The sequence below is a fragment of the Propithecus coquereli genome, unplaced genomic scaffold (genome assembly GCF_000956105.1).
Source record: "Propithecus coquereli isolate 6110/MARCELLA unplaced genomic scaffold, Pcoq_1.0 Scaffold748, whole genome shotgun sequence".
In the NCBI taxonomy this organism is placed as follows: Eukaryota; Metazoa; Chordata; class Mammalia; order Primates; family Indriidae; genus Propithecus; species Propithecus coquereli.
The window spans coordinates 627,255-651,623 of record NW_012153596.1 but is presented as its reverse complement, the minus strand read 5'-3'; the positions used below and the strand labels follow the sequence as shown (position 1 = coordinate 651,623).

General features: G+C 58.3%; 2 protein-coding genes and 1 pseudogene across 4 annotated transcripts; 1 reads left to right on the top strand and 2 right to left on the bottom strand.

Annotated features, from left to right (window-relative positions):
* Positions 1–723: 723 nt before the first annotated feature.
* Positions 724–14,873, top strand: ARHGAP4 (Rho GTPase activating protein 4). Of its 3 annotated transcripts, none has more exons than XM_012662041.1 (22): positions 724–906; positions 4,806–5,013; positions 5,092–5,254; positions 5,502–5,564; positions 5,888–6,070; positions 6,904–7,032; positions 7,134–7,355; positions 8,902–9,003; positions 9,119–9,310; positions 9,421–9,505; positions 9,750–9,777; positions 10,092–10,194; positions 11,185–11,245; positions 11,331–11,408; positions 11,490–11,624; positions 11,722–11,827; positions 11,913–12,104; positions 12,225–12,298; positions 12,380–12,563; positions 12,852–12,944; positions 13,143–13,242; positions 14,312–14,873. In XM_012662041.1, exons 1-22 carry the CDS (start codon positions 840–842, stop codon positions 14,522–14,524), a joined length of 2,781 nt encoding a protein of 926 aa, XP_012517495.1. In that variant the 5' UTR covers positions 724–839; the 3' UTR covers positions 14,525–14,873. The 3 variants fall into 3 exon arrangements, with proteins under 3 accessions (XP_012517495.1, XP_012517494.1, XP_012517496.1); XM_012662040.1 differs by having other exon boundaries at positions 11,913–12,146; XM_012662042.1 differs by lacking the exon at positions 5,502–5,564 and having other exon boundaries at positions 11,913–12,146.
* A 495-nt stretch (positions 14,874–15,368) lies between these two features.
* Positions 15,369–17,160, bottom strand: AVPR2 (arginine vasopressin receptor 2). Its single transcript, XM_012662037.1, has 3 exons — positions 17,136–17,160; positions 15,880–16,764; positions 15,369–15,750 (listed from the first exon to the last, which is right to left on the bottom strand). The coding sequence occupies exons 1-3, from the start codon at positions 17,158–17,160 to the stop codon at positions 15,545–15,547; spliced, it is 1,116 nt and encodes a 371-aa protein (XP_012517491.1). The 3' UTR covers positions 15,369–15,544.
* Positions 17,161–21,651: 4,491 nt separating this feature from the next.
* LOC105824511 lies at positions 21,652–24,210 on the bottom strand (annotated as a pseudogene).
* Positions 24,211–24,369: the final 159 nt, after the last annotated feature.

The window sequence follows — 24,369 nt, the reverse complement described above, 5'->3', positions numbered from 1 at the left end:
TAAGACTCGCCCCTAGCCTAGCTAAGACCTTGATCTGAGGGGGCTCCCCTCCACCCCTAGGCCTAGGACAGGGCAGGTGCAAGCTGCAGGGGAAAGGAGGCAGAAGAGTCTCTTCCGGCAGCAGGAAGTGGTAACCGCCTATGGGGAAATGGGGCTTGTTCCCCCTATGGGGCTGAGCAGAAGGGGAACCGTGGCTGAACTCTGCTCCCTTCCCCCAAGGGGGCCTGGAGGGAACAACAGCTGCTGAGGTTCCTCCCCCCACCTTCACCCCTCCCCTGGAACTTCCCACCTCAGCTCTCAAGGCTCCTTGGGCCTCTCTCAGGGCTGTGACTTGGGAAGGGAGGCCCCATCTGATGTCTAGGGGAAACAGACTACCCAGGGGGAGTCCAGGGCCTGGAGCAGCTATGGTGTTAATATTGGTATTGTGGGCCAGTGGCCATGTGTGAAGGGTGCAGTTTGGCAGTGGTGACCAGAGACAGCCTTCTGGAGGCGGGGAGTTGGCAGCCGAGGATACCAGCTTGCTGGACACCTTGGGGATCTCACATCTGCCCTGGCTGCTTCCCAACGGGGCTTTTGGGCACAAGGCAGCCTAGGTGCGGGCCCATTGGCAGGGGGTGACAAGGCCTGGGGCACAGTGGGGCTGGAAGGGGTTCCCTGCCCCCAGGAGCTCCTCGCGGGCATTGCTGGGCCTGGGCCGCCCCGCCCCACCGGGAGCAGCGCTGAGGGCGGGGCGGGGCGGAGCCGGCGCAGGGTGCTGGCTGGGGCGACCCAGGTCCCGGCTCCTGGCCCGCTGGCGGCCGCGTGGGAGCAGCGGGTTTCGACGGCGCGGCCTGGCCACCATGGCCGGGCATGGGAAGCTGCGGCGGGAGCGGGGGCTGCAGGCTGAGTATGAGACGCAAGTCAAAGGTGAGAGGGCACTGGGTCGCGAGGGACCCCAGGTGTTGGCCGCTGGCCTGGCGCAGCTCTCCCCCAGCGACCTCTGGCGGGGGAGGTGAAAGGAGCCCGAGCCCCCTGCCCACCTCCCTGTGCCCTTTGGCTTCAACCGCCTGCCATCCCCCTCCCTACCTGAGAATCAGTGGAGATGCTGGCCGTCTCAGGGAAGGGGGGACTGGGTGCACCAAGGTGCGCCCCCCCCCCCCCCCCCCCCGAGAAGGCAGCATTTTAGCTTAAGTGAAATCAACCACCTTGACTTTGGGGAGGGGTAAGGGTGTCTAAGTGAGTAGATTGGTATATTGATGAGCACCTTGCCCTGACACCACTGCAGTCCCTAGAGCCCCAGCACCTTTGGCCTCCCCTTGGCACTGAGGTGGCTCCAAGGCCAGGGCCAATGTCTCTGGGCCAAGCTGGTGGAGTGAATCTTGGCTTGAGAGATTCAACAGGGTTGGCTTCTCAGCCTCCTGAAATTAAACCTCTTTGGGTTCTGATAAACAGCCCTGTGCAAATCACATGCAAATCACCTTTGCCAACTCTTAGCCAACAGCTTCTGCCAGTCTTATTCAGGGCATGGTAACTTTGCAAAGGAAAGAAGGCAGTGCCTAAACGCCAGCGGTTCCCGTGGGTCTTCAGATATCTGACCCCTGCATTACTCTCAATTGCTCTGTTTTACCGACTACAGAAACAAGCTCAGAGAGGTACAGTGACTTGCCCGTGGTCACAGTGCCACAGCTCCTCGGAGGTAGAATGAAATGACCCTTGAAGTACCTTCCAACCCAGAGATGCAGGTTCCAATGTACTTATTCAGCACAAGCAATCTACACGAAAGTGCGCCCCAGATATCCGCCTTTGGGAGAGGCAGCCTGTGTGCAGAGCCAGTTTGAGGTGGCTGCACAGGGTGAGCCAGGTGTCATCATTTCTCAGAGGGAGTTAGTGATCCCCATCCTGCTTCCCCAAAATGCCATGAATCTGAAGGACTTTGAAAACTCTGCAGTCAGGAAATAGGGGTCAGTTAATTCACACTGAAAAATTGGGGTTTGAGCAAGACTGTCTAAGACAGCGGTCCCCAACCATTTTGGCACCAGGGACCGGTTTCATGGAAGACAATCTTTCCACGGACGGGGCTGGGCTGGGGGCTGGGGGCTGGGGAGTGCGGCGGCTGGGGGAGGGGTGCAGAGCTCAGGCAGAGATGCACAGCCCATTTCCTGACAGGCCACGGACTGGTACCGGCTGTGGCCCAGGGTTGGGGACCGCAGGTCTAGGATGTTCTTTACTTGCTCTGCGTCTCCATCCCACCCTGGCTCCCCATAAAACTTCCTACCATGTTAGAAAAATAGGGTCACTGTCTCAACACGCTAAATTCTGGAGGTCAGCATAGTCTTGGTTTGGGAGGCCGTCTTCTCTTCTGTTTCGCTTGTCAGCAGAAGTGAGACTGAATGCCTTATTCACAGGAAGTGTCGGTGGGGCCTGAGGCCCAGCTCTGTAATCAAGCGTACGTGGGTTCTAGCTCTCCTTTTGCCAGACGTTTTGTATACAGCTGTTCTGTCCCGGGCCCTGGGAATTCACTGCTGAACAAGAGAGAACCAGTCCCTGCCCTCATGTGGCTCACAGATATAATGGGGGAGACATAAAGTAAACAACTCAGCACACGATGAATTTCAGTGACAAAAACCACTACGAAGGGAAATGCAGGAAGCCAAGAAGGGGGTGGCAGGAGGGCCAGACCTGGTTTGGGGAGAGTTCAGGAAAGAGTTCTCTTATGACTTTGCATCTGAGCTGAGATCTGAGAGGTCTGCAGTGGCACAGCCCAGGGGCCGGGGGCTTTGCCCCAGCTGCCTGTGCTCCCTGGGAAGGCCATGAATGCAATTGGCTTGCAATTCCCCAGCCTCCTACGTGACACCAGCCAGTGCGTGTGGATCTGGACCCGGCCAAGGCTTCCAGTCGGCTTTCGCTGCTGGCAGGGAAGACTAAAGGCCGTGGTTCGGGCCCCAGGGATCGGGCCCTAGGGATCGTATTCCTCCAGGAGTGCAGCACAGGGTGGGGCAGGCTCCAGAGGGAAGGTGAGGTGAGCGCAGTCATCTGAGGCCTTTCTTGAAATGAAATGAAATTTACTTTTATCCAAAAAAATTTTACCCTGATAATATAGCTCGGATGGCATGAGGAGACTCTTTCCCTCTCTCACTTGACATTGAGGGCTCTGCCCTGCTCTGCGTTGCTGTCGCTGTCGGGAAGTACCCTCCTCCCCAGGCTTCCCTTACCCAATGTGGAAAGTAATTCCAGTGGGAGGGTTAGGGCTGGGGCCCCTGGGCCCATCACCTGGCCAGGCTGGTGGGGGCTGGGAGGGGAGTGGCTGGAGTCAGGGAGTGAGAGGCCAACCCTACTCAACCCCAGGGGCTGAGAATAGGGAGGGGACATTCTCCAAGAGGAAATCAGAGGAGGAGAGAGACGGGGAGGCCCCATGCCCCAGCCCCCGGGAAATGACTGGCGGGACAGCGAACAACCAGCCCAGGTCCTTCCTCCACCCTGGCTCTGTACTCTGAGCCTGGATTAGTGCAGTAGCTGCGCCTGGGCTCCCCCGGGCAGCGAGGGGGCCCGAAAGCGAAGGCAGACTACATCGCTCTGCTGCTGTGGTGCCCCCCCCCTCGGAATCCAGCTGCGAGCCCTCTGTAGACCACAGGCTCTGTGCCATCTGCCCCCACCTGCCCGGGCACAGCCAGCTCCAGCCTCCTACTCTAACTGGCGTTGCTCTTGCCCATCCTCCGCTAAGAGAACCCTCCTTGCCCCCGCCTCCCACTCTGACCGTGACTGTATGTTTGTCTTCTCAGCACCCATTGTTCCTGGACATTCTAGCCTGTGGCTGTCCACTTGCTATCTGCGCCCCATTCCAATCCCAGCTCCTGGAGGGCAGGCGCTTGGCCAGCCCTCTTTGCCACTGTATCTAGAATGTGCCTGCCACAAAATGGTGCATAATCAACATTCTGATAAATGAAGAAATCAACTAATGTCCCTCCCTGGGGATGTGAACAGAGATTGGTAGGTGGGCAGTCTGCCTGCCAGAAGCCAAGACAGTGTCTTGTTTACTCGAGATCCCCATCCCGGTGCTTGCCTGGGCACTCGGTGGGTGGCAAAAGTGTTTTCAGCAGGTTGCTTAAGCTTGTCAGACAGGCAGTTCTTTGCTTTAGGTCTGTATGGAGGAAGCAGCATTGCCAAATCAAGCCAGTGATAAGGTGTCAGAAGGACAGTGGAGTGGGGCACGGGGTGGGGAACTGGGGACAGAAGACACAGGCCAGTCTGCCCATCCCTTCACTTATCAGGGCCTCACTGGGGCACTGTCCTTTCCCTGCAGGTTCAGCAGAGCACTGCAGCACTCTCGCCTGAGCAGCACTGTCTATCTGTGCGTTTGCGGGGAGGCTGTTGCACCCGGGGTCCTGGGTACCCCAGGGGAAGGAAGTGGCAGGGGAAGCCATCAGGGGCTTTCCAGGAACTAGGGAGGGACGGGGATTGGGTGGTCTTGTCCCGCCCACCGTGAACGGCTTCAGCTGTCCCAGAGCTGCCATGCCGCCTCTCACCCCTGGGCCTTTGCACAGCTCTCACCTCTCCCTGAGACACCCTTCCCCTTCCTCCTCAACCAGTTGGGTCTGGCCATTTCCCTTTAGCCTCCTCACAGAGGTCCCTTCCTCAGGAGGCTTCCCCAAGCCCAGCAGCACAGGTGAGCCCAGAACTTCCTACCTCCTTTCTCCTCTTTTAGCTCCAGCTCTTAGCCTAGGCTAGGTACAAAGGTGCTCTCAGGGCAAACAGGACGGTTGTCTTTGTGTCTCTGTCTCTCCCACCCCACACTGATGACCTGGCCTGAGCCATGGTCCCCTCTGCAGAGATGCGCTGGCAGCTGAGCGAGCAGCTGCGCTGCCTGGAGCTGCAGGGCGAGCTGCGGCGGGAGCTGCTGCAGGAGCTGGCTGAGTTCATGCGGCGCCGTGCCGAGGTGGAGCTGGAGTACTCCCGGGGCCTGGACAAACTGGCTGAGCGCTTCTCCAGCCGCGGAGGCCGCCTCGGGGGCAGCAGTCGGGAGCACCAAAGCTTCCGGTAGGCCACAGGCTGCGCGATGGCCACAGCAGGGCCTGAGGCTCCCACTCCTCTGTCTGAGTGCCCCTTTGCCTCCAGGAAGGAGCCGTCCCTCCTGTCGCCCTTGCACTGCTGGGCTGTGCTGCTGCAGCAGACACGGCAGCAGAGCCGGGAGAGTGCCGCCCTCAGTGAGGTGCTGGCTGGGCCCCTGGCCCAGCGCTTGAGCCACATCGCGGAGGACGTGGGGCGCATTATGAGGAAGGTATGGCTCTCGCCCTGGGCCACAAGAGGTGTTGGAGGCTTTAGGATCTAGTAAGGGCAGCCCATGGGGCTCAATCCAGAGGTGCTGCCACTGGGAGGGCATGGGAGGCCAGGAGCGCATCAGGCAGTGCAGGCTTGAGCTGGGCGGAGCCTTGAGTGCTGAGCTGAGGCACGGTGGGTCATCCCAGGACTGTGGCAGGTGCTGCACTGGGGCAGTGCTGTGGTCACACTCTCCCCTCCACCCCTAGAGTAAGGATCTGGAGCAACAGCTGCAGGATGAGCTCATGGAGGTGGTCTCAGAGCTCCAGACGGTGAGGACATGGCAGGGGAAAGGTCTGCCCCGATGGCCCAGGGAGAAACGCCAATCCGAGGGAGGCGAGGACACCCCCACGCCAGCACATATCCTCAAGCCAGGCTTAAGGAGAAGCAGGTGCCCAGGGGAGACTTGGGTTTAGGGGGCCAGGGCCGTGGCCCCCTCTCTCTAGGCCCCAGCATCCTGCTCCTGGCATAGGGCTGAGGGCTCATGTGGGATCGCCCATCTTAGGTCTGAGCCCCATACGGAAGGGGGTGGGGAGGAGGGGCTGGCTGTGGCCATGGCCTTCAGCTGGCTGCCTTGCTTTGGGCCTCCCCACAGGCCAAGAAGACATACCAGGTGTACCACACAGAGAGCATGAATGCCGAGGCCAAGCTCCGTGAAGCCGAGCGGCAGGAGGAGAAGCGGGCAGGCCGGAGTACCCCCACCACCACTGCCGCCACCGCCGAGGCAGGGCTCCTCCGCAAGAGCTCCCTCAAGAAGGGAGGGCGGCTGGTGGAGAAGGTGGGCCTGGGGGCACCTTGAACTCAGCCTGCAGGCACTGGGCCGTCTGCCTATCCATCTCTGAAGGCTCTGGCTCCTGTCCTTTGTCTCTGAGAGTCCCTGGCTCTCACTGGGGCCTGCTGTGTGGAGGGGGAAGCCAGAGCTGGATGTGGGGAGGGCCTTGGCCCACCCAGCCCTCCTGGCTCTAGAGGGGTCCCCAAGCTAGGAGCGGTAGTGGCAGGACAATGCCATTGGGTTACGGGGATTGAATACAGAAGGCTCCATTGGCCTGAGAGACAAGGGGGGAGGAGAACAGTCACTAGGCCCGAGACAGCTCCATGCCGTCCCTCCCATGCTCCAAGCTGGTTCCCCCACATCCCTGCCTTCCAGCTGTGCCATGAAGACTCTTAGGATGGGTGATTGGGTGATGTGCAAGTAGAAAGAGCATTCAAGGTGGCCCCTGAAGAGAGACTGGGGGGGTTGAGAAATGCCAGGATGGAGCCACCAAGCTAGGTAGGGCAGAGGGCGGTGGTCTGGGCCCACCTGAGGTGGGACTGGGGCTGCTGGCCTGAGACTCGGGGAGCAGAGGAGGGAATTGGGTATCTTCGAATGTTCTTGGGGTGAATGACAGAGTTGGATTGTGTTTGGGAAGGTTCTCCTGCTGTTGTACTTAGAGTGCCCTCCAGTGCTTCCCTGCAGGACTTCTGGGCTGCATTGACTTTGAGGGACCTGTGGAACATTGGGTGTAATTGTCCACAAGGCAAGGGGAGGAGGCGGATGTTACATGGAAGGCCGGAGATGGGGGCAGGCCGGCCAAGCTGGTGACCCTGGCGTGCTTGCATTGTCTTGAGTAGCGTCAGGCCAAGTTCTTGGAGCATAAACTCAAGTGCACAAAGGCTCGCAATGAGTACCTGCTCAGCCTGGCCAGTGTCAACGCCGCTGTCAGCAACTACTATTTGCATGATGTCTTGGACCTCATGGATGTGAGTCCTCAGTGGGCGGGCAGGGACAGGTGCCCAGCGCACCAGGGCTTGGAGGCCACAGCTCCAGGGCCCACCTGAACGTCTCCTTGCTTCCTCCTCAGTGCTGTGACACAGGGTTCCACTTGGCCCTGGGGCAGGTGCTCCGGAGCTACACGGCCGCTGAGAGTCGCACACAAGCCTCCCAGAGGCAGGGCCTGAGCAGCCTGGAGGAAGCTCTGGAGGCCCTGGATCCCCCAGGGGACAAGGCCAAGGTGCTCGAGGTGCATGCCACCGCCTTCTGTCCTCCACTGCGTTTTGACTACCAGCCCCACGAAGGGGATGAGGTGAGGGTCACTCCCTGCTGCCCTTAATGCCCCAAGCATGGTTCCAAAGGGCTTTGCATTCTCTGGTCTTCACCAGAGAATGGTGGGTTGGTCATATGATTTGCACTTGGCTTTGGGCGAATGCAGCTCACCAGAGAAGGTTTCTTGCTTCCATTTGCAAGAGCCGGTTGTCAGAGGGTACAGCCTACACACGTGCCCACGACGGCCAAAGTATTAACTGTTGACACTTGGTGACGGATGGCTATATAGCTGTCCATATATTGTTCTTGCAATGTTTCTGTATGTTTTAAAACTTTCATAATATAAACGTGGGAGGAAATGGACCATACGGGCAGTAAGATATGATTAGGCATCTTTTTACTTGTCCCTTGAGCTGTTTTTTCCTTCAACAGGTTATCCTAATGGGCATTGAGTATGGCCTGGGATTACATGGGGCACCTTTGGGGCTGACTTGGAACTTGATTCATTCTGGTCTGAACTCCTAAGCTCAAGCAATCCTTTCGCCTCAGCCTCCCAGAGTGCTAATCTTATAGGTGTGAGCCACCGCGCCCGGCCGAAACTTGATTTATTCTGTATTTTGACCAAAGTAACACAGTTTAAAAAGTCCAACATTACCCAGGGCCTACAAAGGCATGCAGCCATTCTCTAACCCTTCCCGTTCCTAACTCCCACCCCCAGAAACAGCCACAAGTGGGCTCTGACGCCTTCCACCACCATCATCTCCCATGGCTGCCCACACGCTTCCCCGTCTCATTCTCCCAGTGCGTTCATCCCAGAATTTTTGGCTAAATTAACATTCAGTGTTTAAATTATGATGACAAACAGGCCCGATGCAGTGGCTCATGCCTGTAATCCCAGCACTTTGGGAGGCTGAGGCAGTAGGATCGCTTGAGGCCAGGAGTTTGAGACCAGCCTGAGCAACAAGTAAGACCCCATCTCCACAAAAAATTTAAAACTTAGCTGGGCATGGTGGTGTGCGCCTGTAGTCCCAGAGACTCGGGAGGCTGAGGCAGGAGGATCACTTGAGCCCAGGAGTTCAAGGCTGCAGTGAGCCATGATCGCACCACTGCTCTCCAGCCTGGGTGACAATGCAAGGAACTGTATTAGGATTACTTGTCCTTCCTTGGACAACTTTGCGTTTTCTTCTGGAATTAATAATTGCCCCATCTTAGAATGCTGCTTAACTTTCTAGGTCATTATTACCAGCACATGCCCGTTGCTATGTGCTCATTGCCACCTCATGCCCACACTCTTGGACAGATCAGGCCTCCCAGGGCTGTCCACACCAGGCACTCTGTGGGTCCTGAGACAGGACCCACAGGACTTCATGGTGCTGGGCAGCCAGTGGGTCCTGTGCATCTGGAAAGTTATGTCTTGAGATTTGGAGCTTGTATTATTCCTTTTTTTAATGCCCTCCCCTTAATTTCCTTTTCTCTCTCTTTGGCGATCCTTGTTGGTGGATATTGTACCTCATGAGTTGATTCTCTAATTTGGGATCTCTGTGCATAGGCCCAGCCCCCAGCCCCTGCGCACTGCCCCTTTGCAGGTGGCCGAGATCCAGGTTGAGATGGAACTGCGGGATGAGATTGTGCCCAGAGCCCAGAATATCCAGAGCCGCTTGGACCGACAGACCATAGAGACAGAAGAGGTATGGGTGGCTGGCCTGGGTGGGGACAGGGGTCTGCAGTGGCCTCCTCTTCCCCTTCCTCTGTCCTCCACCCATTCCCCCACTTCTTACTGCCCTGGTGCTGTCCCCTCCCCAGGTGAACAAGACGCTGAAGGCAACGCTGCAGGCCCTGCTGGAGGTGGTGGCATCAGATGATGGGGACGTGCTTGATTCCTTCCAGACCAGCCCCTCCACTGAGTCCCTCAAGTCCACCAGCTCAGACCCAGGCACCCGGCAGGCAGGCCGGAGACGCGGCCAGCAGCAGGAGACTGAGACCTTCTACATCACGGTGGGGAGGGCTGGGCGGGGTGGGAGGAGAGGACATGCAGGGGTGTGGTTGGGGCAGAGGGAGGACTGGAGCCAGGACTAAAACTGTGGGCTTTTCTTGGGGCTTCCCAGAAGCTCCAGGAGTACCTGAGTGGGCGGAGCATCCTTGCCAAGCTGCAGGCCAAACACCAGAAGCTGCAGGAGGCCATCCAACGAGGTGGGCCCCTCCTCCCTTCCTCCCCCAGGGCAGAGATGCACCCGCTCTCTTCTACCCTGCCTGGCAATCCCTACCCAGCCCATGTTCCTCCCCACCCAGAGAGGTTGACGTGTGGGGACTGACCCAGCAAGGGTCCTGGCCTCTCTCCCACCCTTGGCCCTGAGCCTCTAGGCCACACCTTTCCCTCTGGGGTGTGTTGAAGCCTTCCCGCCTGAGAGGTAGACCAGCATTTTTTCCTCCCCAGGTGACAAGGAGGAGCGGGAGATGTCTTGGTGAGTTTTTCATGAGGGGCTGGCTTGTTCCAAGGACCCGGGGCTCAGCTTTGCTGCCCAGTGAATTCTGGAATAACTCAAGAGGTGGGGCGCGGTGGCTCATGCCTGTAACCCTAGCACTCTGAGAGGCCAAGGCAGGAGGATCACTTGAGGCCAGGAGTTGGAGGCTGCAGTGAACTATGATGACGCCACTGTATTCTACCCAGGGTGACAGAGTGAGAGTCTATCTCAAAAAACAAAAGGGAAAAGCAGTCCTGCCTGGCTGGCCGGGGGTAAGGCACCCTGTGCCCCATGCCTGCTTCTGTTCACTATAGGACCCAGTACACACAGAGAAAACTCCAGAAGAGCTGCCACCCCCGCCCCAACTCCCAGTATAACCAGAGACTGTTTGGGGGAGACATGGAGAAGTTTATCCAGGTACGTGCTTTGCCTTGCACTCCTCCTGCTCACAGCCCTGCCCTACACGTTCCATGGCCGAGCGGCTACTTGATCCCAGCGTCCTCCGTTCTTGGCCACTAGTCAACTGTCCCTTCCTGAGTGGGCCTTTTCCAGGCCTCTGCTGGTCTCCCCAATGGCCTCAACTGATTGAAGGGCACATCCTGACTAGTAATGGGGCAGCACCGCTTCTAGGGCTGAGATGCTGAGGGCTTCCCCTGCAGGTGGGATCAACACAGATGTCCACAAGCCCCGCCTGTGGCCAACATGGTACAGGGGACCCTGACAGTGAAACAAAGGAAGCAAGAAAGATCAGAAAAGAAGAAATAACACTGTCATTCGCAATGATGCGATTATGTACATAGAACAAAAGAATCCACCAGCTATTTATTTATTTATTGAGACAGGGTCTTGCTTGTTGTCCGGGTAGAGTGCAGTGGCATCATCACAGGTCACTGCAGCCCCGAACTCCTGGGCTCAAGGGATCCTCCTGCCTCAGCCCCCTAAGTAGCTGGGACCACACGTGTGAGACACCACGCCCACCTAATTATTTTATGTTTTGTAGAGACGGGGTCTCACTATGTTGCTCAGGCTGGTCTCGAACTCCTGACCTTAAGGGATCCTCCCACCTCAGCCTCCCGAAATGCTGGGATTACAGGCGTGAGCCTCCTCACTTGGCCTCGACAGGCTATTTAAGTGAACAAATTTGAGTTTTGCAATGTTACTTGATTCAAGGTCAACATACAGAATGTGATTGCATTTCTACATTCCAGCAACAAATGGTTTGCAAATAAGGCATGAGGCACTACCTAAGATAGCATCAGAAATATTGGACACTTAGGAGTGAATCTAACAAACTGCATCCTAGGCTTCTATGGTGACAACGGTAATGTATTGTTAAGGGAAAATAAAAAGTGACTGAGTGACAGGACAGGACGTGTGTGTGAAGTAAACACTCTTCTCTGTCCCCAGAGCTCAGGCCAGCCCGTGCCCCGGGTGGTGGAGAGCTGCATCCGCTTCATTAACCTCAACGGTAAGCAAGGCCCAGCCCTCCTGCGGCCCTGGCCACCTGGCTGGGGGAGGGGCCCAGTGCCCACCAGCTCCTTGTCCTCCCACAGGCTTGCAGCACGAAGGCATCTTCCGGGTGTCGGGAGCCCAGCTCCGGGTCTCAGAGATCCGCGACGCTTTTGAGAGGGGTAAGGATGGGCAGGCTGGAGTGTGGTGGAGTCTGGAGCGCACCGTCAGCCTCCTCACCCCACTATGCCACCTGCCCACAGGGGAGGACCCCCTGGTGGAAGGCTGCACTGCCCACGACCTGGACTCGGTGGCTGGGGTGCTGAAGCTCTACTTCCGAAGCCTGGAGCCCCCGCTCTTCCCCCCGGACCTGTTTGGGGAGCTGCTGGCTTCTTCAGGTGAGGCCAAGGCCCCATGCTGGCTGAGTGGGAGGGCCACTTGCTAGTGGTGGTGCCCCACTCATGAGGCTCTCTCTGGGGCTGGCCCTGGCCACAGAGCTGGAGGCCGCGGCGGAGCGGGTGGAGTGCGTGAGCCGCCTGCTGGCCCGGCTGCCCGCGGCAGTGCTGGTGGTGCTGCGCTACCTCTTCGCCTTCCTCGGCCAGTGAGTGCTTCCAGGGGCGGGCTGGTGGTGGGGGTGGAGGGGACGTGGTGGGAGTTCCCTGCCTGTGACCCACGTGTGCCCGCAGCCTGGCCCAGTACAGCGACGAGAACATGATGGATCCCTACAACCTGGCCGTGTGCTTTGGGCCGACACTGCTGCCAGTGCCTGCGGGGCAGGACCCGGTGGCCCTGCAGGGCCGGGTGAACCAGCTGGTGCAGACACTCATCGTGCAGCCCGCCCAGGTTTTTCCACCCCTGACGGTGCTGCCAGGCCCTGTGTACGAGAAGTGCATGGCACCACCTTCCACCAGCTGCCTGGGGTATGGTCTTGGTGCTGCCTGGGAGGGTCCTGTGGAGGGGAGGCCCCCTCATGCTACTTGCTTTGCTCCAAACCTCAGGGACATCCAGCTGGAGAGCCTGGCCAGGGAGAACGAGCCAGAGCTGGAAGCCGAGAGCACAGCGCAGGAGGATGGTGAGGGGTTGGGCAGGAGTGCCCCCGTCCCCACCCTGAGTGCCCACTCCACCCCCCACTTGGACCCCCTCTTCTCCCCAGACCTGGAAGGGGTCATGGAGGCTGTGGCCTGCTTTTCCTACACTGGCCGCACAGCCCAGGAGCTGACGTTCCAGCGTGGGGACGTGCTGCGGCTCCATGAGCGCGCCTCGAGTGACTGGTGGCGAGGGGAACATGCTGGAGCACGGGGACTCATTCCCCACAAATACATCATGCTGCCTGCGGGGTGAGTGGGCCCGAGCCTCGAGGATGGTCCACGGTTCTGCCTCACCCTCCTGGGTCTCGAGGCCCAAGGCTGTCGCCTAGCGCGGCCCTTCACCCAGCGCGCTCTGGAAGTCACCACACTCACCCAGAGCTGCTCACGCTGAAGTTGTCCAAACTGAGGTTGCTGCCCTTCCCCCATCCCAAGTCAGGTTCCGTAGGTCTGGGCTGGGCCTGAGAATGAGCATTTCTGACCACTTCTGGCTGGCACTGAGGCTGCTGGCCCCAGGACCCCACGCTGGTCTTCCTCCAGGGCAGAGAAGCTGGTGGTGGGCTCAGGGCCACAGGCCGCAAGGGAGCTGGTGAGCAGTCCGGAGGGTCTCCTGGCCTTGGAGTTCATGCATCGGTGAGCACAGGAAAGGCCAGAGGGGTCTGGGGTCAGGCTGGGCCACATGGGGGTGGAGGTTGTCAGGTGAGGGCTACTGAGGGATGGGGGAGTCACAGCCTGTTCTCCTTGGCTGCACCCCAGGATGGGGAAGTCATTGCCGAGTTAGGTCAGGGCCTTACCAGGGCCCCCGCCAGGCTCACTGTGCGTGCCCTGCAGGCCAGAGCCGTGCGCCCTACCCGAGACCGTGGGCTCCTCTGGGCAAAGACGGCACTGCTTGGTCCCAGCCTCTCCAGAGCCACACATGGAGGTGGACAAGGTGAGAGGGGGCACTGGCCACGTGGCAGGTGAGGGGTGCCACTCCTGGGGGGGGTCTCTGCCTCCCCTTAGGGACTAAACTCCTCCCTCCCTGAGGTTAAGTCTCTGCCATCTGTGGCCTCAGCTCAGGGTTACTTGTCACCCAATAAGCAGGCCCAAGGCAGAGCCCAAGGAGGGGAAAGAGGGTGGGGTGGGAGCAGTCAGGGACAGGGATGAGGGAGCTGGGGCTCCTGCATTAGCCTTTGAGTTTGGTTCCTGAGCAGGGAGTGGCAGGCTCAAGTCGAGGCTGTCTGCACTGGTGTGGACAAGGGGCTCCTGGGCATCTGTAGCCAGGCTAGGTACCAGGCGGTAACATAGCAGGCTCTTGGCACGCTGGGGAGGATGAGAGGGACAGATGGCAGGGAGGCAGGAGAGGGTGGCTGGCAGGGAGCAGAGAGCAGGCTCAGGACATGGCCGGCAAGGGGCACAGTAGGAGGACCCTGCTCCCTGCTCTGTACGATGGGCCCCGTGAGCACTGGTGGGCCGAGCACGGAAGCCCTGGGGAGAGTCACTGAGCCCCAGGTGTGGCCCAGCCCGCGGCCTAGGGAGACTGGGCAGGTCTGGGGGGACATGCAGGAGCAGGAGCCAGGCAGTGGGGGGCTGAGGAGGGTAGCTGGGAGACCCTAGGGGAGGGCATTCACCTGGGAGTCCCCAGCATGCTGGTGGCCCCTGAGGCTGGCAGGGGAATGTGATCTCAGCCAGGGAGAGAGTACACCCAGGGCCCAGCCAGAGGGGCCCCCACTCCAGGACTAGACCGAGCAATTGCTGTCCCCAGAGGAGACTATGACACAGACAGCAAAGTGGCAGGAGGGAAACCAGGTGTGGAGTGGGGGAGGTGGCCTGGAGGCTGAGGGAGGAGGGGCAGACAGCTGTGCCCAGCACTGTGTGGCCGATGGAGAGGAGGGACCCTGGTGAAGGGTGGTGGCTGAGGCCTTTGTTTCTAGAGTGGGAGGAGCTCAGGTGGAGGCCTGGGCAGGGTCTGGCAGATGAGGAACGCACTCACTGAGCACCCTCCCTCTCTCCTCCGCCAGGCTGTGGCGCAGAACATGGAGTCTGTGTTTAAGGAGCTCTTGGGGAAGACCACTGTCTGCCAGGGCCTCGGGCTGGCATCTGCCACCTCCCCCAGCCTCGGGCCCCGTACCCGCCTAGGCAGGAACAAGGGCTTCTCCCGTGGCCCTGGGGCCCCAGCCTCACCCTCAGCATCCCATGCCCAGGGCCCGGACTCGACCCTGAAGCCACACTGAAGTGCTGCTGGTGGAGCCTCTATAGGCCTGCCCCTGCCCCCTGTGGCCACCCAGAGGCCAGCCACTGTCGCCAGCCCTTTGCTGCTTCTCCCTGGCCCTGTCTGGCAAGTACAGAGGAGGATGAGGCTACCCAAACAGGGGGCCCAGCTCCATGCCTCTGCCCATGGCCAGCCCTGGCGTAGCCCCTTTGGGAGGCAGCCGAGGAAGGAGGCTTTGCTCTGAGGGTTTGGTGGCAGCTGTTGGGTGGCGGGTACCCTTGCTCAGGTGAGCAGGCCCACCAAGACCCAGCCTGGCTCCTCCTCAGCTGCCTGGCAGAGGTGGCAGTGATTCATAAAGACCTATGTGTTGATTCCCCAATGTGAGCTAGCTGTCTGTCTCGGGGGGCTGGGCAGGTGGATACAGGGCCCCAGCACCCCCATGCTGGAGGTGACACTAGAACAATAGATTAGGTGGCCAGAACAGCTTCCACTGGGGGTCTCCTGGCACAGAGCTGTCCATGTGAGGGCTATCTCTCTTGGGGACCTGTGACTTTGAAGATTTAGTTGCCTGCATCATGGGTTCTGGAGCTGTGCCCATGGGTGGGTGCTGCCACCACACCCACCCACCATTCCCCTCATTCAAGGAGGCCCTCACCGCGTGGCAGATAAGCTGCAACTTTTATTAGGGAGAGAATGAGGAGGGAGAGAAGAAGGGAGGGACTAGGGAGGTGTGGACAGGAAGGTGCCCTGGCCTCACCCTGGTCCTTCCTCTCTGGCTGCCTAGGGCGTCTGTCTCACCTGGTGGGCACTGCCAGGGTGGCGGGCACATGCTCCCGTGTTGCGCAGGGCCTGTGCATGGAGGAGCTAACCTAAGAAGCCCCTCGGCCTTATGTCCTGGAGCTGAGGCCTCTTCAAACAGCCGGGGATGAGCTGGGGATGGCGAAACTTGTCCAGGGCCACAGGCTGTGACTGATTCTCTGCGACGACCCCCCCAGGCAGCTGAGCTCATAGAACCTCTGGAAGGAAGGCAGCCTCTGGCCCCTCAGGGAGAAGTGTCTTTGGCCAGGGAGGAGCTGGCAGTGGCACAGGACTCGTCTGGGGGCCGCAGGCTGGGCAGGGTGCGCCCGTGGGCGCAGCAGAGTAGGCTACGCAGCTCCGAGGACACGCTGCTGCTGAAGGAGGCGTAGATCCAGGGGTTGGTGCAGCTGTTGAGGCTGGCCAGCAGCATGAGCAGTACGAAGGGTGGCCCTGTGGGGGGTCCAGGTGGGGCTGTGACCCTGCATGCCCACTGGGGGCCAGGAGGCCGCATGTGCACGGGGGACAAAGGTGTGTGTGCAGCCAAGCCCAAGTAGCCCCCATGGCCCCAGCCACACCCACCTTCCCGAGGCGCCTCCGGGTCCCACGCTGCCCACAGCTGCACGAGGAAGAAGGGCGCCCAGCACAGCACATAGACGATCACAATCACCAGCGTCATCCTCACGGTCTTGGTCACAGCTGCCGACACCCGGGCTCCCTCGCCAGGACTGCCTGTCCGGCACCCTCCACGGCTCCCCCCTGCCCTCTCTGACGGCCCTGGCACCAGACTGGCATGAATCTCCCTGAATATGAGGACCTGGCAGGCTGCAATACCCAGCGCAGGTGCCACAAACACCATCAGGGCGATCCAGGTGACATAGGCACGAAGGCCCCAGGGCTCTGCAAAGTGGGCCCAGCAGTCAAGGACCCCACTGCCATCTCCCACATCACGCTGGGCAAAGATGAAGAGCTGGGGCAGGCTAAGAAGAAGCGAGACGGCCCAGGCCACCAACACTGGCCGGTTCCAGTGAGCCCCACCTCCGTGGCGGTACGCCAGCATGGGACGGCAGATGGCACGGTGGCGGTCCAGTGTCATGGCCAGGATCATGTAGGAGGAGGCGTACATGCCCACCATCTGCAGGTACTTGACAGCCCGACACAGGGCATCAGGCCCGCGGAAGCGGTCAGTGGCATCCCAGGCCAGCTGAGGCAGAACTTGGAACAGAGCCACGGCCAGGTCGGCCAGGCACAAGTGGCCGATGAAGACGTGCATGGGTGCCCAGCGGCCTCGCCGGCCCCGCCGTGCCAGGACCCCCAGCACCAGGCCATTGCTCAGGGCCACGGCCACAAACACTGTGGAGAGCAGGGCCAGCTCTGCCCGGGCTAGCAACGGGTCCCGGGTGTCCAGTGATGGCTCGTGGCTGCTGTTGCTGGGCAGGCTAGGTGGAGAGAGGGGCCCGGACACAGCTGGGCAGGGGAGGGGGAGAAGGCCGAGTTAGGGGGTGCCGTGCAGGGGACTCAGGCCCAAGGAGGCTCCCACCTGCCGCCAGAGCCGGTGGCCTGGGCAGCCATCGCCCTGGGTCTCCTATTTCCCTTGCCCCTCTCTGGACACCACTTCCTGTCTCCCAGCAGAGGGGACTCCTCCAAGGAAGCCACGTCTGTGGGGAATTGCAGCCCCATGCCCGCCCCTCCCTGCTCATTGACAGCCTGGAGAGACAGACACTTTGTCCCCAACCCCAGAGAGGACAGTGGAGGAGGTTTCTAGAAAGAGGGGCTTCTCTGCGTCCTCAAACCCACTCTGCCCACCTGGCTTGGGGGAGGCAGTGCTGGAGCCTTACCCGAGGTGGTGGATGCCACGAACATGGTGGGGCTGAGGCAGGTGTCCTGAATGCCTGAGGGAGACAGGGGGCAAACTCAGCCTCCACCCAAGAGGCCAGCCTCGCTGCCCGTGGTCTCTGGATGGGAGCCCTCGGGAGGCGCTGGTGGCGCACGCCTGTCAGTGTGTGTGTGCTTGGTCCTGGGCAGGGAAGACAGACAGTCAGACACACAGAGCCCAGGACCCACCCAGGCCGCCCGCGAGAGTGGGATTTGGGAGTGGGCACCCAAGGCAGACACATAGACCCCCCCACACCGCAGAGGCCAAGAGAGGCCACTGTCAGAGGGCTGAGGACTGCACAGGAGGGGACCTTTCGAAGCCCCTTACCTGGCCAGGCTCCTGGGTCCTGGGCAGCTGGGTGGCAGCGTGAAGGTGGCCCAGGTGCTGGGATCTGCTCTCCACTGCCGCCCCGCCCCAACCCAGCCTCTGGGAGTGACCTGCCCAGGAGGGGACTTCCTCCCCTTCCCCCTTCCTCCTCCCACATGCCTCCCTGCTCTGTCCCCAGGCCTCCTTCACCCCCCTCCCCACTGCCGCTGCAGCCTCCATGCCACCAGCCTGCTCTCCCCCAGCCCCAGCCCCACAGGGTCCACCTTATGAGACCATCTGGCCTGGCCGTGCTCGGGGAGATGACTTAGCTCAGCGCCTCCATTTTATAAGTGGGGAAACCGAGGCCACAGATGAGTGGGCCTGGGGCAGGATCACACAGCTTTTTCGCAGCAGAGCTTCACTCCCTTTGCCTAGCCGGGCTGCTTCTGCCTCTTTGGGCTTGGCCAAGCAAGGGGTAAATGCACCCTCTTTGGGCCCCTCCCAGGCCACGCAGGCCCCTCCTCCTCCTCAATTAGGTTGGCCGGAGATGAGGGACAGGAAGGGAGGGGGTGGGGCAGGGGCCAAGCCAGGGCTTAATGTGCCCCTGTGAGATGCAGCTTCCTCCCCAGGGTCCTGTGGCAGCCAGGGCCACCCCCACCCTCTTCCTCCTCCCCCACCTGCAACTAGCTGTCCTTGGAGGAGGGGGCTGGGGACCTCCATGTGCTCACGTCTCTCTCTCACATGATACAGCCACATGCCCACTAAGGCTCACACTTGACATAGTCGCACATTCATGTTCATGGACACATGCCACATGCCACATGCCGGGGCACGCATTCCTGTTACCTGTTGCATGTGGAGGGGCTCGAGTGAGAAGGGAGCTTCCATGCCCCCCTTCAGCTGGGCTCTCCGCTCTGCCCCCAGCCCCCAGCCCAGGTGCTCTCTTCCCCCCAGGCCCCTGCAGCTCAGCCTAGGCCGGCACAGCCCGGCCCGGAACAGCTCCATTTTTACTGTTGACCTGTGACGCTCGAGACCAAACACCCTCCCACTGACTAGGCCTAAGTGCGGCCCACGGCCAAGGCCTGCTCTTCCTGCCCAGAGAGCCTGGCGCAGCCCCAGCCCCTCCCAGCCCCAAGGTCATAGGGGACACAGGGTGGCCATTTTCCAAAGACATAGGCACTCACCACCCCCGACCCGTACAACACCACACATCACACACCACACACCACACCACACACCACACCACACACACCATACAAACACCACACACGTCACACACACACTATACACACATGCACACAGCAACCACACACACACCACACAGATGCACACACTACGCACACATCATACACATGTGCACACACCACACTACATACACACCACACACCACACACGTGCACATACCATGTCACATACATCACACGCGCGCACATAAGACACACCACACACACATCTTACACTCCACACGCATCCACACACCACATAAGACACATCACACACGCTAGCACACATGACACCACACACACTATACCCCCATCACCCGCACAGACCACACATGTGCACACACCACACATACACACATGCCACACACCACACATGCACACACCACACATACACATACCACACATATGCACACACCACGCATGGACACACCACACACACACACCACACACGCACACACCACACACACCACACGTACACACACCACTCATGCACACACCACACATACACACATACCACACACATGCACACGCCAGACACACCACACATACACACACCACACACATGCACACACCACACGTAGACACATACCACATATATGCACACCGCGCATGGACATACCACACGCACACAGCACACACATGCACACATCACACACACATACCACACACATGCACACACCACACACATACACACACCACACGTACACACACCATACACGTGCACACACCACACAGACACCACACATACACACACCACACATGCACACACCACACACATGCACACACCACATGTACACACACCACACACGTGCATACACCACACATACACACCACACATGCACACACCACACATACACACATGCCACACACATGCACACATCGCACACACATATCACACACACGCACACACCACACATGCACACCACACACATACATACCACACACATGCACACACCACACATACACCACACACATGCACACACACCACACATACACACATACCACACATGCACACACCACACACACATGTGACACACATGCACACACACCACACATGCACACAGCACACGTACACCACACACATACCACACATACACACATACACACAGACATGCACGCACCACACACATGCACACACCACACATACACACCACACACATGCATGCTTATCCTGTTTTTGCTGAACCCTTTGGATGTCGGCTGCAGAATGCTGACCCTAGGCCGGAACACTACAGCTGCAGCTCCTCAGAGCACACGTCCTCACACTGTCCTCATAGCCACGTGCCATTACTAACCTAGTAGCATAAAAACAACTTTCTTTGATTGACAAAAGGGCAGAAAGTAGAGTCCACCCTGGGCTCTAGAGGGATTCTAGAGGGAAAAGTCCCACCCCACCCACAGTTTCTCTCATCCTTCCCTTGCGCCCATTCCCTGGGTGCTGGCCCAGAGTGGCCTCTGGGACTCAATATCCAGAAGACAAATGTCCTTGTCGTATGATGACACCTCTCCATTGGCAGAGACGTTAAGGGCCCTGGTTTGGGAATAAGACAAAGCAAGGCTCAGGTCCCTGCTTTGTCACCGCCCAGGCTATACCCAAGTCTCTGCGTCTCGGCTTCCACTTCTGTAAGACGGGAGGCAGACGATTGCAGGTTGAACAATGGCAATGAGATGGGTGGCAACGTGGGGCTGGCAGGTCCATGGCTGCTGCTTTCACTCCACCAGAGCCAGAGGGTTGAGGAAGTGATGCCAGCTTTTGGGGTAAACAGGTGGCCATCGGATTCTCTGCCCCAGTGTGACTGTGTAGGGCTAGATCCCAGCAATGTGTTGGGACCCCTGAACAATGTGGCCAGGCCTGTGGCCGTCTCTGCTCCCTGGACTCTTGTGTCCTGTTGTCAAACCCAGGGAAAAGTCCTGAGGCAGGGCCCCCACTGCAGCCTCCTCTGGGCTCCAAGAAGCAAGGTTTTTGTCTACCCCAAAGCCAGGACCCAGCTCTACCCTGCTCAGCTAGGACAAGTGCAGGGGACCTTCAGGAGGAACCAAGAGCCACCAAGGCAAGAGAGTGTGCCAGGAACAGCTTGGCTCCACAGCCAAGAGTCCCCAAGGCCCGGGAGCCCTCAGGTATTCATGTGCGGATGCTACATGGGTGGGTGCTGTGCCAGGTGAGAGGCCAGGCCAGGCAGAGTCCCACTGCCTGCCCCAGCCACCTCGCAGGGGACAAGAAAGATGGGGCTTGGCAGCAGTTACAGGGAAGAAGGGCTGGCTGGGCTTATTCACCGTCAGGACCACGTGAGTCAGCAGAGATGGCACGGGGCTGCCCAGAAGCCCCTGCCCTCCAGGTGGCGTCACCCAGGAGCAGGGCATCTACCTAATGGGGGAGGGGGTGCCAGGCTCCCCCAGTCCAGCCCCCTCTGCATGCCCCCATTCCACTAAGATTTGCAGAAGGGGCTGTGTAGGTGGCCAAGGTGTGGCCCTCTGATCTCCCCCAGCCCGGTATGAGCAGAAGAGGAAGGTGGGGGGGATGTGCGAGGGGCAGAAATGGCAGGACCCCTGGGTCTGCCTGTCCTCCTCTACCCACTGGTTGGTCCCCCATGATCAGAAGCAGGCCCTGCGCTGCGGGTGTGGAGATGGAAGGACCCGGGCCCTGCCCCGGGAGTGCATGGGCCTGTGCAGAGAGGAGTGAAGGCCTGCAGAGGCTGTCACTGTCACCCAGGAGCGGTTATGGGTGACATGGGGAAGTGGGGAAAGCAAACATTAGACAGCCCTGGACAGGCCGTTGGCCCTTGAAGATACTTAACAGATGGAAGGGAAAGAGGAGCCCGGACGTGGAGAAGGAGTAAGGAAAAAGCTGCCCAAACCTGTGGCTAGGGGCCCAGCGAAGAGCCAGGTGCCCCAAGGGAAGGAAGGAAGCTCCCAGCTATGTCTGGAGGGGACACGTGCAGATGGCTGGGCCTATCCTGTGGGCAGTGGGAAGGAGGAACGAGCTGTGCCCGTGTCAATATGAATGGCTGTCACACCCCCTGAATGGCATGTAAAGAGCAGGATGGGAAGGAGAGCCAGGTCCCCAGCAGGCGCTGGACCCAGGAGGGTCTTGATGTCATCATCTGAGGGTTGGGCAGCGGGCGGGAGGAGTCCCTTCTTGGTTTCCCTTCCCAGCCGCAACGATGTCAGTTGCTTAGGGGGCTCTTGGGTCACGGCCCGCGGGTGGCTCAGGTGGACTCCCTCGTGTTCTAACCACAAGTTCTTCCTCGTTATCGACGCAGTGTCAGTTCACATGCCCGTGACGGTGTAACTGCCACCCGCAGCCACGCCACGAGTAGGCGATTGTTTCTCTCCTTCTCCGGAATGACTTTTAAAGATTAGCGTCCAATAAAATACACTAAGTTTAATTGTGCTGTTCGATGACATTTGACAAATGTATACAGTCATGTCACCACCACCACAATCATGACATAGAACAAACACTTGCATCGTTCCAGAAAGTTCCCTCCTGGCCTTTTTCAGTCCATGTCTTTCCCTGATCTGGAGCCTGGCAACCACTGATCTGTCACTGTAGATTTGGCCCCTCTGGAATTTGACGTAAGCAGGACCGTCGAGTGTGTAGCGTTCTGCATGTGGCTCCCCTCACTTGTTCCTTTTCAGTGCTAAGTAGCGTTTGCGTGTGTGAGTGAACCACATTTCTTTCTCCCATTGCCAGTTGACAGACACCTGGGCTGTTTCCAGCAGGAGGCTGCCACGACTGAGCCGCGCTGAACACGCGGATTGCCCGGAGTGGGAGCTTAGGGAACTGCCAGGTTGCTTCCTGGCCTCCTTGCGCCACTCCCATCAGCACTGTGTCTGACCCGGGACTGGGTATTATCAGTCTTTAACTATTTCTAGCCTCGAACTTTAACCATTTTGGTGGGATTTTGCCGGGATAATTTGCATTTCCCTTACGGCTGATGATGCGGCGCATCTTTCCACATGCTTATTGGCCATTTGTATATCTTTCTTGGTGAAGTATGTAGTCAAATTTTTGCCAATTTTTAAGAGAGTTTTTTCTCTTAAAGAGAAACTCTTGTAAGAGATTTTTTTGTTTTTCATATATTCTGAATATAAGGGCTTTAACACATATGTGTTTTGCAAATATTTTCTCCCAGTATGTGGCTTGCCTGTCATTATACTATCTTAAAAAGCACACATTTTTAGTTTTGATGGAGCTTAATTTATCAATCTTTTTCTTTCATGGTTTGTGAGTTTTGGTTTTTTTGTGCAGAGACAGGGTCTCACAGTGTTGCCCGGGCTGGCCTTGAACCCCTGCCCTGGCCTCCTGAGTAGCTGGGACTACAGGCATGCGCCACCACGCCTGGCTCATAGTTTGTGTTTTTTGTGTCCTATCTAAAAAGTCCTTGCCTAGTCCAATGTCACAAAGACAATCTCCTGTCATTTCTTCTAGAAGCTTTATGTTTGTATCTCTTACATTTAGGTGTGATTCGCTTTATTTTTTTATGTGCTCTTTTTGTCTGGTTTACTTTTCTTTCCATCACATATAATCTGAGTCCGGCATGAGTTTCTCACATCTTCCACAAGTGTCTCCGACGGCATTTTTATGTCCCAGCTTGCATTAAGTAGAAGAGAAACATTAAGGCAAGTAGATTTCAGGGAAACCTGTGCAACTCTTTTTAAAGTGTTGTTCTCAAGCATTTAATCTATTGCAAGGAGATGCTATGGCTCTTGATGTAGCAGCAGCCATTCTTCCGTTTGCATGGAGTTATGGCTTTGCTTGTTGTTTTGCTCTGTACTGGAAACATTGATAAAGTTTTCTGCATTATTTGCAGTCAGGGCTTGTGGTACAGTTTATTTGTGTTTGTAGTAATGTGCGCATCATCCTTCTGGGATCTCCTCACCACGGAGAAAAGAGAGCTTTTTGGGTTTTTTCGACATGTGATTATTTTAAGAGTATGAGGAGGAGCCACTGGGCTTAACGGAGGATGTAAACAGGACCCAAACACACAGGCACCGGGTGCTTCTTTCTCAGGGTCACAAAGCAATCCTCCGCCGCTGAACTCTGAGGCTCGATGCAGGCTAACCAATCTGACGCACATGTCGGCGACTGTCCCGTGCACTGGCACTTGTAACCGGCCAAAGCCAAACCCATCACGTTCCCAGTAACATAGACCAAACCCTGAAGAAACTTCTGGCTTGAACTTTCTAACATTTTGAAAGTGGCTGAAATGGCCATAAGTGCCTGAATGGGTCTCCAGGCCATCACAGCCACCATCATAGTAGGCAAGATGGAGACAGCATTGCCTGCCGTATACGTGATGAAGAAGTTTGTGGGAATCTGTTCGAGGGGACCCAAGGCAATGTCCCAGCAGCACTTCTCCGGACTTCTCCGGAACCGTCTGTCTCTTGCATGCTCGTATCAGGCACTTGCTTGTCCAAGTAACCGACTGGGTAAAGTTAGTCTCCCTGGCCACTGCCCCGGTCACTTCAGCCCCTGCTGCCTCTTCCAGGCCTGCTCAGCTCAATGGCTCACGTGAAGGCTTGGCTGGCTACGCTGTCCTGATTACTATAGAATTAGAGTAAGTCTGGAAATCATATACATCCTTCAACTTTGTTCTTCTTTCTCAAATCCTTTTCACCAGCCCAGGTAATTTGCATTGCCATATGAATTTTAGAATCAGCTTG